Source organism: Anabas testudineus, chromosome 17 (assembly GCF_900324465.2).
Source record: "Anabas testudineus chromosome 17, fAnaTes1.2, whole genome shotgun sequence".
Lineage (NCBI taxonomy): Eukaryota > Metazoa > Chordata > Actinopteri > Anabantiformes > Anabantidae > Anabas > Anabas testudineus.
In genome coordinates, this window is record NC_046626.1 from 14,527,038 (window position 1) to 14,541,469 (window position 14,432).

Below are 14,432 nucleotides of genomic sequence, written 5' to 3' on the forward strand. Positions count from 1 at the left end.
CATAGAAAAAAGAAGATTTATTCATATTCACTTTTGCATGAAATAATCAACAAATAGGAATAAGTGCATATTCATGTATGATGTGACAAAACATTGTACAGATAAATTATAGGTGACTATTTTTTGGGGGGGTGGCATTTTACAACATAATCACTTTTTCTGTACTGTACATGTACCTGTGTAAAATCTGCAAAAGTAGGTTTACAGTTTGCTACAATAGAATATTCCTTTAAAACTAGGAATTATATTTGCAAAGTTAATGCTCTTGCAACACTACAAGACTTTGAAGCTAGGAGCAGATAGATTCATCGACGTGGTGTCAACACCCTGTGTGAAACAACCGTATACACTCTTGATTACAATTTAAAAAACAAATCAACTAAGGAAAAGTCTCCTGGAAATAATATAGTTGCATTCAATTCAGAAATATTCTCACTTTCTGATGTGCCATAAAGTCATTGAAATAGTCTCTCATTTACAGGGAAATGCTACTTACATTTAAAAATTCAAACAGAGTTTCTAACGTGACCTAAGAAAATTCAACCAGCATTTCGAACAATAAACTAAAATAAAAACTCTATGGGAATGCATCGGAAGCTATCGTTTTTTAACGTTTCTGTAATGTTTTAGCTGTTAATGTGCTGCTTAAGAGTAAAAAAAAATCTCCTTTCACAGTCAGGGGTGTTAAAAATAAACCATCTATAAGAAGTAATCACTCACTGCCACAAAAGAGCTTCCTGTGTGCACTAACCAATAAGCCACACCGATAAAAAGCTCCGAGTCCACACAAATATGATTCATGTTAAAAGAGTGCTGCAGGTTTTCAGCTACAAAACACAGCAGTGCGAATACGACCACAATCACATTTGCTGTATTTATCATCACATTCTCAACATAGTTGGTGTGATATCACGCATCGGGGGGCACAGGAAACTCTATTCTCTTGTTTCAGTTGACGAGAAAAAGCAACGTACAGGATTTATAATACACACAGAACTGTCCTAAATCATAAAGGTAACACATTTAAATGATACTAATTCACCAGTATTCCCCATTAAACTGACTGATACATTCTATATATCTTGTTTCCTCATTGACTCATCCTTCAGGAAGAGTGTCGTCAGGTCTCTGAGAACCCCAACAGATGAGCTAGTATTGTATACTAAAATAAAACTCCCTTCAATCGTCTTTACATCACCGCAGAGAAATGTTCTGAGGTTTCACATCAGCATCGAGTGAGTGCACAAACGTCAACCCCTTTAAATTCCAACATATCAATACTGTTTATTGACTGTGTCTCAACTGTACAACACATGTACCTTTAGTTGTATTTTGGGTTGAGCTGCCATTTTCTGTTCACTGCAATAGAGCTTCTGTCTCTCTCTAAAAAAAACAAAACAAAACAAACAAACAAACAAAAAAAAAAAACAAGGCATTTCCATCCTTTAAATAGCATTCCTCCTCCAACACATTTGGATCACATACAGCATTTTGTGCACAACATTTAGAGATTTTCACATCCGAGGCTTTCGGAACCTGCAGGGGTTTGGAGATCAGGACGGAATGTATCTGGTCCTGCAACACTCAGATCAACTGAGTCATGTATGAGTCGCTACTGATCCCGCTTTCGTCATGAAAAAGTTGGTTTGGTTATAATGTAAAATCTTTGGAATGAGACAGGTTGTACAAGTATGACAGCATGCAAACAAACAAAAAGCTGCACAAAGTGTCACCTGACTCAGGACACAGTATGGATAATAGTGAGTGGTACAACTTAGCTGTGCCAACAAATCAGTGCCCCTTCTTAATGGAAAGAGAAGTAGTCTCTTATTTCTTCTCAGTATTCACTAAGTCCTCAATCCGGGCCCAGGTACTCTGCATTCTCTGCTGCTGGGATGTGTCCGTTGGTGTGGGTCTTGAAGGTGGGAGTGAAGTCCTGTTGGTAATCGGGGTTGTCTATGCTGTTCTGCGGCTGGTATGTTTGAATGCTGTGGACTGTGCCGTTGGAAGTGAGCGGGATAATGGCAGGGGATGAAATCTCATTGAGGTACTCGGGCCCGTTGAACCCGTTCTTAAAGCAGTTCAGGTATTCTCGCTCTGGGTCTTCTGAAGAGATGGTGGGAAGGAAAGTGCGAGGAGGACCCGGGTGCTGGTAGACGGGGTTCATCATATTTGAGACGCCATTCTGGTTTATGTAGTCTGTAAGAAAGCCAGTACTTTAGCAAGGATACGAGACAGGTTTGCACTAAGCATATCTCAGGTTGTAATGGGCCACTATAGTAGTTTTGCATGTTTTTGCCTTTTATGCTTACTGTTCAATAGAAGATGCAACTTGGAGTAACGTAAGTAAAAAGTAAACAGGACACTGCTGGTTTTGCATTTTTAGCCTATTAACTAGGAATTATAAATTTCTGCTGATCAGCTCCCAAAGGCCAAATCTGTGTTCAGCTTTATTCAGGTGCAGCGACATCTGGTGGCCTGTAAATAAAATACAGTAGCTTCTGAAGACAACCTAAAGGCCTCCTCACTAATTTTAAAAGTCTCAGTCTCCTATGTATGAAATGAAAACCCAACAATGTTGGTGTCATTATCTGTTATAATTTAGTTTACAAGTGCTTCGTTAAAAGTAATTGTTACTGTGCAATATAAATGACATTAAAATAATATTTTTTTTGTATTCACTGCAGTAAAAAATCCATTTGACCACAACAAACAGTATCATTCATTAATTCGTATTCATTTTACATTCCATGGTATAGATGCCAAGACTAAAGATTTTGGCTTTTACAATGCTATTGTAAAAAGCATGTTCTCCCATCCTGCTGCCCCAATGAGAAACAGTATGCTTCTTGTCCACTAGATGTCCCTTTTCCTCAGTGAATCACACAGTGGGACACAGGAGAGCTCTACTGAACACATAAAAAAGTAGAACCACTGAGGGGTTGCAACAGCAGAGGATACTTGCCTGGAGCTGGCTGGAAGGCATCATTTAATAGTTTGTCAGTGGGGTCAGGAATGTACCGAAGAACTGCGCTTCCGTCACAGCTCGGGAACCCATTCTGTAAAAAATAAAAATAAAAACGGAGCTTTTTAAAGCTGTGGCACTCTGTAAAAACCACACAAATAATTCAGTTCAAATGGGAAAGTTATTTTGTTCTAGCTGCAGAGAGAGAGATTGGCTTTCACTTACTAATAAGGCAGTTCTACTGTGGCACGTTCCAATGCTGCTGTTGAGGCTCTGCAAAATAGATAAACAGAAGTTAATATCACACCCCCACAGCAAATGCAAGGTAATTAATAATTCATTAGATTTCATTTAATGCCAGCTCAAGATTATTGCGCATAAGTCAGACACTGAGAAAAGGTTAACAACCAAAGCTAAACAGGCAATGTCAGTGCAATACACGCGACAAACCTGGCCATCAGTGCTTAAGTTTTGATTCAGGTAAATCCTTTATTTTGTTATCTTTCTCCTTGGTTATCTTTGATTCCAACTGCTTTTGATTATTTTTTTATCTGGATGTTTCTTACAGGCATTGTGATTTATTTTAAAGCCCACCAGGGGACACTACGTTTCCTTAGAACAGTGATAGTAACGTTTTTATATTACCCGAGGAACCATAGCTGTCATCTGAGTACAAACCGATGAGCATCGAAATAAACGTCCACTGATCAGTTTCATATTCATTCAGGCAATCTGACAAGCTTTGTTCTGTCTGTCAAACTCTTGAGTCAAAGGAATGCAAACGGCGTTAAACCATGGAAACTGAGTGAATAAAGAGAAAGCAGTGACAGCTGTGACAATGCAATTACTTTCAACAAGAAAAGGAAATTAAACACGCTGAAGGAGCAGCCATCTGTAAAATATTCTCGACCCTTAGCGGGCCAGGCTGCAGCAGTTATATTCCAAAAGCAGGCATGTGCTAAGCTTTTGTTGGACAAACACTTGAAAAAGTTTGCCTAGTTGCCTGCAAAGGTAATCAAACATGAAAGCTTGTGTAGGATAACCAGGCTGTCAGTGGCCGGCAAAGATCCCAGGTAGAAAAGCCAGACCTACGCATGGCCCTCAGTGAACCTGAGCAACAAGAGCTCTCGTTGCTCTGTTCTCATCAATCAAAGGGCACCTGGGAGAAAATGTGCGGGAGGGGATGATGATGATGAGGGCGAGTGGGTAGGGGTCAGGAAGTGGAGAAATAGTCCCAGTGGTGAGAGTTAAATAGAATGAGCCCAACCGAGGGCAGAAGGGTTCAGGCCGGGTGCGACTGGTTCAAGTCGGGGCAATTAGCCCGACTCTCCATGGTGCACGGTCATCCAGGCTCAGTTCAACAGCTTCTGCTGATTGAAGGGAAAGCTAATTGCTTTCAACAAGCTTAAAAAAAATGACCTTGTGTGTATTATTTTTTTTCCCCCATCTTGACTCACACAATAATGATTTATGCAGAAATCCCATTTTCCCAAAACACAGTGAAAATAGCTCAATTAGATTCTCAAGCAGTTGATTGCATGATGGTAAAGCGTGCAACTGCTGAAGCATGTGGTGCCATTTTTTTTAATCAATTAATGGTGCTTTTTCAGGGAAATTCAACCCTGCCTCCAAACCAGCTGGAATTCTTTCGCTTTTGTTTGGATAGCGAGGTCAGAGTCAGTAAGCCTGGTGTGAGTGTGTGTGGTGAAGGTACCTGCGCCTCATTACACGTGCACATTTACTCTGTTTTAGTTGAGCTGACTCCATCTCAGATTTCTGTCATTTTTTTTTTTACTTTACAAATAAATGTGTGGACCAGGTCAGTAGCTGCTATAGTTCAAATGGAAATACTGTATGGTGCATACAGCATGCTTTATTCTATGTGTACAATTATCTAACTCTTTAATTTTCTTCCTTGTTTTTTTGATTGGAATTGAACTGTTGTACAATGTAATTAAAAACAGAGTAGGTGAACATATAAATGACATTTAACTACACCTCTCTGTTGAAGATATACTGTAGAGTTATTATAGCAAAATCCTTAAGTCGAACCTTAAGTTTAACTACGACCCCTAGTATGGGGCGTTATTGGCTTTTAGAGTTAAAAATGTCTTTAAATTATAGCATTCTTTTTGTATTTTAAATGCCTGACCACATAGCAGAAATGAGTCATCCTTCAAAGTTATTGTGAAATATCAGAAGTGGTTTTGGGAGGAAAATAAATGTGAGCTATGGTACAACAAAAGTAACTTCAGATAGTGAAGCAGAGGGACAGGTATACCTAATCTAAAACATTTCATTGTATTTTATACTTAAAGGAGCTTACTGCGGAGTGAAGCAGCGGGGTGTGGGAGGTGCTGGGACTACTGAAGAAGCCACGTTGTGGCACCAAGTACTCGTCTGCATCCACAGCATCTTCCATCTCCTCCCCACTGATCAGACTTCGGTAGAATTTAGAATCTGAGGGACTTGGCAGGTGCATACGATCATCACCCTGGAATAGAAAAATGATTTGTCTGTTAAGCTTTTTTGTGTTTCATGTGTTATTGTTATTCATCATTAAATGCACTGCAGATTTCAGTTAGGAAATTTCGGGAATACCTGAATGACAAGATATCGGGAAGGATCCCGTGCCATCTTTGTAAACTCAGCTATTAGTTCCCGGAAATGTGGTCGGCTGTCTGCATCAATCATCCAACCTGTGAGGCACAAAGGCAGATATCATCAAGATAACCTGATTTAACTAAATGAAACTTTAAACAGCGACATTATCGATTTTCAACTCGCTTCTGATGGTTCTCGTTTGGGAAGTAAATATACTAAACTTCCCTTTCCCATAATTGTAATAAAATATCTCTGCTTCTGGAGTTTTTTAGCTCATGTGTTATCTGGGGGGGCTCTTAAGGAGCAGGTTGACCAAGATATTGTCAATTTTCATCTAGAAACAGAGAAATATTTAAATATGTGGAAGTATATAATAATATTACTTACAGAAATTAACTGCAACAACACAATACTTACTATACTACCTTAGCAACCAACTAAATGATAGAAGTAGAATGTAATGCTGTGTTAAAATGAGCTTATGAAGAATTAAGTATTAGAAAACATTCTCAAAGTTATTATATGGACAAACAGAAACACAGATCAGCCTCCCACCAAACTTACATTTCACCATGATCATGTAGACATCTATGGTACAGATTGGTGGCTGAGGCAGTCGCTCCCCTTTCTCAAGGACCCTGGCTATTTCACTGGCTGGAATCCCATCATATGGTTTGGTCCCAAATGTCATCAGCTCCCAGACTGTTACACCTACAGAGAGGACGACAGTTGGTATGTGTCAGTTTGACGAGCTGCCATTCACTTTGTTCGCTCCCAATATGAGAGAAGAAATGAGGGTGACAGGCTGTAAGCTGCTCAAGTATCACACAGTATCAAAATAGCTATGTTGACAAATTGGCTCTGCCTGCAGAAGTGGGAGTAAGCAGGATGCATTTCTGTGCTTGGGGAACTGAAGAAAGGAAAATGAGGAAAGGAAGCCCGTCAGTTCTGCCAGGGCCTGCTGATGCTTTTGCCATATTGAGAAGGTATGATCAAACCCTCGGGAAAAGATTTGGAAGCTAGCCCAATCGAGAAGGCTGTGCTGTGTTCGGTTTTTATCTTTGTTTGTGTGTGTGTGTGTGTGTGTGTGTGTGTGTGTGTGTGTGCAGGCCTCTTTGCATGTGTGTCCTCTCAAGCTGGAAGCACTGTTTATGAGTGCTAAGGCAAAAATCTCGCCTGGCATGACATTGTCCATCTGAGGCTGCTGGTGTGTGTGGGTGTGTTCTACCTGTGTACTAAATATCGCAGATGCTAGCAAGATGTTCTTTCCTCTCATTTGTTTCTCAAAATGTTGACGAGCCTTTTTAGATCCAAAAACAACATCCCTTCTGTATCTTCAAGAAGACATGGCCTCGCTGTGTGGCTTGCTGGTAAAACACTTTATTTAGCACTGAATAAATATTTCTCCAGTGAGGCTGTCACCAATTCTCAGGAATACAGAAGCCCAGCTGTTTTACATATCGGAAGGATTCAAAATCAATCTGCATAATGAGTGGCGGGGACGTCGAGGGCCAACATAAAGGGCAAGACTTACCATAACTCCATACATCACTCTGGTGTGTGTACGTCCTGTTCAGGATAGATTCAAGAGCCATCCATTTAATTGGTACCTGTGAAATAAATAATAATAATATAAAGCAACTAATAAATAAATATTAAAAATATTAATAGTAAATAAAAATATCATTCTGTACATTGATTCTTATGTTATTAAAAAGAAAGGTAGCATTTTACAAGCCAGCAACACACTAGCACCTAGTGGTGCAGAGCTGCAACTCAAAAATTCATATTTAATGGTTCATTGGTAATGAAAATGCTAATGTTTAACTTTAATTTCAATTTTAGAAATGTAAATTAATGTAGAGAAGAGGAGAGGCAGCATGCTCTCATTGGAGAAAGTGCGTCACACAGAGCTTAAATAATGATTTCTGGGACGGTTTCCTGTGCAAGGATTAAGTTGAGTCCCACACCAAATATGTTTTTTAATAACTGTCTCTACTCAATTTTATTTTAGTCTACGACGTGGTTTAATCCCTGTCTGGAAAACTGTCCTGTAATGTTTAATTAAAAGCACGTTTAAGAATAGCAATGCATTTAACTAAACAGAATGAAGGCAGTTCAGCTCGGGCCTGATGAGTCTCTACATCTGTCTGTCTGATACAAACAAGCATTAAAATCTGTGGACTGATAGTGAATATCTTATTACAATATGGGTCCGAATTATGATTATTATTACATGATTTGAAAAAAAGGGACTTATGATATTAAGGGTAATAGCATAGAGTAAATATAGACACTATACAGTTTTTTGTGGGTTTTTTGGGCTTTCATTCAAAGAAGTCTTGATAAGAGATGGAACTTATTTATCATTTCTCTCAGAACTCTGCTCACTGACAGAACTATTTATACACCACAACACTTACATAAGGTAAAATCTAGAGCAAAACTACAAGTACAAAAATACCATTGTTCATGACTCTGAGCAAAGGAAAATCATCTGTCTTACCAGCACCTAGTATTTGAAAGACGCAAATATAGTTGTTTACAACAACCTTGCTTATGTGCAACTATAATTAGTAACTATAAATCTAAAACATAGGTTTAAGTGGTAGGGCACAACCTTTGTCTTAGTATTCTGGTAACTTAGTAAAGTTCTTTTATCTTGTAGGCATTTTCTGGACAGACATGATCACCCTAAAGAATGTAAACTACTTGAATCTCCAACCAACCTTTCCTCCATCTGCATGATACTCTTTCTCGTCTGCATTCAGGAGTTTGGCCAGACCAAAGTCAGTGATCTTGACGTGCTGAGGAGTCTTCACCAGGACATTTCTGGCTGCCAAGTCACGGTGCACTAAGTGGCGCTCCTCTAGGTAGTTCATACCCTTTTGTCAAACAAATGTTGAAGTACAGGTTATTGCATAACAGCACTGCTTTTTTTCATTAGCTGTCTGATATGTCAAAATATGGGAACTTAGCTTGACGTGATAACACACATGACAAAAGTGCTGAAATACAGCCCCACAGAGGTTGGACCCATTGATTAGACCATGCTGTGTAACTTGACGCCTTAACAAGGTTCGTCTCTTACCTTGGCTATCTGCACACACCAGTTAAGCAGGTGCTGGGAGCCAATGTTGTCTTTGTTCTCTTTGACATAGTCCAGGAGGCAGCCGTAGGGCATCAGCTGGGTGACGAGCTGCACTGTGGAGGTCAGGCAGATGCCAAGCAGGCGGCACACGTGGGGGTGCTCCACACTGGCCATCACATATGCCTCCTGCAGTGTGCACACAGACGTACAACAAGTTTTCTGTCATTGCATGTTCAATATAATTTGCAACAGTGACACAAACAAAACAAACCCCTTCTCTAGTGCATGGAGTAAACAAATAAGTATAATTCATATTGAGGAATTAAAGGTGCAAAGACAAAACAGAAATTGTCCTTTTGAGTAAAATGTTTAACGGAGTATTTCATCTTCTATTGAACCAATATTTGTAGAGGTCTCCGCGTTTATCCTGCAAACTGATAGCTTGAGAAACAGAACATTTGTGGAGATATCCAGTGTTGAGAAATAGGTTTCTTAGCAGCAGGCAAACTCAGCCAACTGTAATTTATTTGGCTCAGCTCAAAGTGGAAAGTTTCAGTTGTCATAACAGAAAAGCGTCTTAAAAAAAAAGCATGGGGATAATCCGCACTGGCCACCAACAAAAGGCTTCCTACCGTTGCTGCACTTTGAGCTTTATTTAGCATGTTTCCTGCCATGTCTGCATTAAATGTATCCCAAATATCTTCTACATAGCTATTACAGTAACATTATTCAGTAAATAACCACTTCTTTGCTAGGTGCTCTGTAATTCTGGCAGGCTCCGAAGCAATTAAAAAAAGCCTTATGCTTGAAAAAGCAAGATTCTGCCCTCAAGCCATGAACTTCAGAGGTTATGTTTGTCCATCACAACATCCAGATGTACAGTGACTAAGGGCTCAGCATCACAGGATCCGAGATGCACGTTCAGCATTTTTTTTAAATGCATTTTGAATAGGCTGCTTTCTCAGGACTGCATTCCTTTCCAGAACACCTCAGCCTTGGATTACACACACACAGCCGTCCACTGAATTTCCAACATCCCCCACATAAGGGTCACTGCATGGACACATTCTCCGTTACAAGAAAAATACAGGTCCATTAGTTTGCATGAGTTGCATGTGCTATAAATTACAGGTTATATTACAATGAATCTGACATCTGGCAGGCATTGCTCATTTTGTGCAACACATCCAGCACTTGTGAGCCATTGAAATCAAAGTCAAAATAGTGTGACAATTACTTAAAAAAGGTGTAAAAGAGTTTCTAACTTTCATATTTCCACAGTTATTTCCCACATTTTGCTGTGCTGTGCCACATAGCACACACTTCTTTGAAGAGGTTCAGGAAATAACATTTTGAATGAATTGCTGTTTTAGATCTGACTCAGTATTTGTGTGCGCTTGGAGTCCAAAAAACTACCACATAAATCAGTAAACTTACGTCCAGTATTTCTTTGTTAGCTTTTGGTGATGTAGCTTCCCTCAAAACCTTGATGGCCACTGGGATCTTCACATCTTCTCCCTCTGGAACCCACAGGCCCTGTGCAGACACACACTTTGTTATTTCACAGGCTTTATTCACACGTGAATCATCAAGAGAACCTATGTGAATACAAGAACTAATTATACAATATCATTACAAATATTGATGTAGCCACCTGGAACTCAGAGAAACAGATGTGTGTATATTTCATTACTTTTTAGATAAGTCTATTAGATAAAAAAAAAACACCTTATATGACAATTTATTTAACATGTCAAACATTGTAGTGGACACTGTGACTTCATCTCTTTACTTTGCAATCTAGGTTCAAGAAAAAGTTTTGGAACAACCACAGAGATGACAACGCACAAATATAACCAATAACCCACTAAAACTTAGTTAGGTGCAAAACAGTTATGGCACTGTACTTGCATTACATGTTTCACAATGCTTTACTTTCACCAACACACATTCCTAACACAGTGAAACTACAGGCCACACAGGCCTCCTCCTGTGGAGCAGACCTACCACAGCTACCAGTGTTAAAAGCAAAAGAAAAAAACCCCCGATGTCCACTACAAAGGATATTAAGTAAAGATGCGTCAGTAAGAAAGCAAAAGTTGCATATCAAAGAGAAAATCATATGCCTTAAATATATTTTTACTGGTTTCCCCAACAAAATGTGGTTGACAAGAAAGAGGCAATTTGGAAAAATCTGAACTATACAAGAATTCAAGTTTGACTGACAAAAATGAATTACAGGGTCTCAGGAGGCTAGAGCACCCAAACATGTATCCTCTACTCCAGACCAACGGTAAAAAAACTACTGTAGGTCCTCGGATACCGCACTTACACATACACATACACAGTCTTTCATACTATATTATAAAATGTGTAATTTTGTACTTTTTATTGCACTTCATGTTTTTGTTTGTATTTCATATAGAAAAAAGGGTGAGACTTATTATAAAATGCTTTCAATCCTTTTTAAATCTATTAAAGTTATTAATGTAGGATCTTTATTTAATAGGACATTTTTATAGCATTATATTGGTAGTTTAACTAAACTGTAGATGTTAACCTTCTTTCTCCTCTGACAAAACCTAACCTTAACCTTCACAACTAAATACCTAACCTTTATCCTAGTCACAACCTAAACCTAATTATAGCAGTATAACCAAATGTTAACCCTCAGTGGCCTTCAAATAAATGTCTAGCCTCTCATAGTCTAAAGCTAAAACTGAAATCCAAACTTGAATCCAAAAACACAGTTGTTATTGCATTACTCCTAAGCTTGGGGAGTGCAGCTTCTAGTCTCAAATTCCCACAGCATCAGTGTGAAAACACGCATCCACCATATTTAATTAATAATATAAGTGCAGCACATACACAGACAGAGAGCACCAAAAGTGAACAGGACATCAGTCATGCATGACTTGGCAACTTAAAAATGTCTTTTAATTGAAAAATTGACAACAGATGTAGATGTAGTGAAAACACTGACACCACTGAAGTGCTGGTTATGCAGACTTGGCACATACAGTGTACAGTACTCATGAACTTCAGCAAAGCTCAGCAGTGCAGTGAAATTTTGACAACAAGGTGTTTTGACACACAAACCTGGGGCGTGTTATTACCTTGTAAACAGTTCCAAAAGCTCCTGAGCCCAGCACTTTGATTTTCTTAAATTCAGGCTCCTTCAAGATCCGCAGCAGAGCCTGGTTTGGTGCCTCTCCACTGGGAGTCAGGGGTTCAACCAACTGGGGAAAAATGAATTCACAAAAATGCAGATTAATATTCAATAGCAATTATAAGAAAAATAGAATTCCTTATACAACATTTGAAACTAATGCCTGCACTTTCAATTTTCCATGACATAACACAGGTAGCCATTACAACACCTGCACATAGCATAGGCGTGCATCTGTAAACTGATATTAACATCTCAAAAACAACACCTTTCAACATCTCACCTTGTCTTCAAACAAGCTGTGACTTTCTGCGTCTTACCTCTCTCTCTTGGAGGAGTCTACGCATGGTCCTCTTCCGCTTTATGTAGCGCCGGCGAACCAAGACAAACACAGACAGGGCTGCGATAAGAGCGGCCAGCAGCCCACCAACTACACCAGCCGCAATCATGGAAAGACCAGAATGGCTAAAAGACAGGTAGGAGCTGATTTAAGAGTGCTGATAGAAAACAGAGCACATGTGGGACTTTATTCGCCTGGTGCGACAGTGATTTAATGTCTAATAAGGGAAGAGAAAATGTATCCTTAAGCACAGTCGACCAGTGTTATTTACTCACGATTTAATCTGACAGCCCTCAAGACCAGGCCCAATGCACCTACAAACAAACAAATAAAAAAAGAATCTGTCAGATCAGTTTGCTTTCATATCACAAATTCACCACTCAGGGAAGTGCTTTGTGCTATTGGTATCCACCAATCACTGTTGACACATTGATTAAATGAAAAAACAGCTCTGTTATTTGCACAAGCAGGATGAAAACCGGATTCTTGTCAATAAAACTATATAGGTTGTCTGAAATCTGCACTACATATGGCAAATTAATTATGAGCAGTTTTCAGACATGCACTAGAGCCTCTCTAGATATTACCCAGATTATCTGTGTGTGAGGACACAAATGTCAGTCGGCCAGGACATTACCCAACCAGCTCCTTAGTACAAAGTCCAACTAATGTCCAATTGAGGCCATGTGCGAGTGGGCGTGCTGAAGATACTCCCTTTTAGTCGATCTACTCAGCACAACACTAAAATAGTATGAGAAATACTTCTCATTTACCATTCTCCAGACATGGTTCATGTATGAAAATGGCTACAGGGGTTGAGCGGGACCAAGGATGAGACACAAAACTGGTACATGTGACTTGTAGCAACATAAACCTTATCTTGCCATTACACTCGCCTTTCTTAGAGAAATGAATAGAAAACAATGCAAAAACACAGCTATGGCCCTTTTAACTTTGTCTTCAAGACCTCCACAAGTTTGTCCAATTTCAACATTTATCTCAGTGAAAAACGGCCTCATGTTTGGAACTGATCTCGCTCCGCTCTGTGCTAACAGAACCACAGCTGATCCTTCTGGCTAGGATCAAGTTACTGCATGAGCATTACCGCAGATAAATGTTTGCAACACAGGGAAATCGAGCGCCAGTTGTCAGTTTGTCGGAACAATGCGCCTTACCCTTGAGTGCAGTTTTTGTGGCATAGCTGGCACACTTTCATCTCATCTGCGTATTTCCACACTAGCGTGTCGTCGTCTCCTGGAACGCCTTGGGGACAGCGAGATACACAGAACAGTCCATCTTGGAAGCTGGCACATTTAGTACAGTTTCCAGAACCCTGAAAGTAAAAAAAATAAGAAGACTCATGATGTTTATAACCCCCTTGAGCCGAGTAGTAAATATTATGTACACCACTCTGTCTCATAGTAATAATTTCTCAAAGCAAGCTGAATCCATCTTCCTCATAAAGATGCAAATGTTAAAGCGATGAAAACCACCCAGTCATGTTAACCACTTTAGTTTAGGCCAGTACAACTCAATCCTCTGTAACATTTATTGCTATAAAACTCTGTAATTTAATACTTTTGTTTGTTATGCCTCTTTCTCAACTTGTCTTCTTCTATACTTGATGGCCCAAATTTCCTAGACTTGCATTACATACCTGAAAAAAAGGGGCCTGAACATGTTTGTTGTTATTATTAAATATGGGATTATACGCATATAGAAGAAGACAGATCACACAGCCGCACCTCATACTCAAAACTCAACGTGTCTTGTGGCTGCACTGCATTATGGTCTATTAAGGCTTCTGTTGATAGATATTTATAACACTAACAATACTGACTTTATACTGGGTAATTTGTGGTGCTCTTTGATTCTAAATGACATTTATTGTTGACATTTAAGATTCATAAATCATCTCCACATAGCTGATTTCTTTATGCATGTTTGTAATAACAATTCATTTGTTGATGACACACGTACAGGTGCGCTGCAGGTTGCAGTCCCATTCATGCGCTGGCACTCGGGGTGACACTCCACGCAGGTTTTATTCATGACTGCCTCCCGCGGCTCCCTGCAGAAACAGTGAAAAAGCTGAGAGACTTCTCCCTGTAGATGCTCCTCATTTCAAACAGTTACATGTGAAGTGAAACTCTCGCTCCCTTTTTTGGGGGCAGAAGTTAAATTGTAAGCATGTCGAACTTCAATGTTTGACAGAGATCCGCTAAGATAAACAGATGTGAATGAATGTGCCATTTCAGCGACA

The 14,432-nt window shown here is 39.5% G+C and overlaps 1 protein-coding gene across 1 annotated transcript in view; it reads right to left on the reverse strand.

Moving 5' to 3' along the window:
* egfra (epidermal growth factor receptor a (erythroblastic leukemia viral (v-erb-b) oncogene homolog, avian)) overlaps nt 1-14,432 on the reverse strand; it is a 37,081-nt gene continuing 22,649 nt past the window's right edge. Inside the window, exons 14-28 of the mRNA XM_026373948.2 lie at nt 14,150-14,240; nt 13,345-13,502; nt 12,445-12,483; nt 12,150-12,294; nt 11,777-11,899; nt 10,098-10,196; nt 8,661-8,846; nt 8,299-8,454; nt 7,104-7,179; nt 6,134-6,280; nt 5,567-5,664; nt 5,292-5,459; nt 3,191-3,238; nt 2,966-3,059; nt 1-2,199 (exon numbers count right to left, since the gene is read on the reverse strand). Coding sequence (XP_026229733.1) covers nt 1,856-2,199; nt 2,966-3,059; nt 3,191-3,238; nt 5,292-5,459; nt 5,567-5,664; nt 6,134-6,280; nt 7,104-7,179; nt 8,299-8,454; nt 8,661-8,846; nt 10,098-10,196; nt 11,777-11,899; nt 12,150-12,294; nt 12,445-12,483; nt 13,345-13,502; nt 14,150-14,240 — 1,972 coding nt within the window. The 3' untranslated portion in view covers nt 1-1,855. The remainder of the gene's footprint in view (nt 2,200-2,965; nt 3,060-3,190; nt 3,239-5,291; nt 5,460-5,566; nt 5,665-6,133; nt 6,281-7,103; nt 7,180-8,298; nt 8,455-8,660; nt 8,847-10,097; nt 10,197-11,776; nt 11,900-12,149; nt 12,295-12,444; nt 12,484-13,344; nt 13,503-14,149; nt 14,241-14,432) is intronic.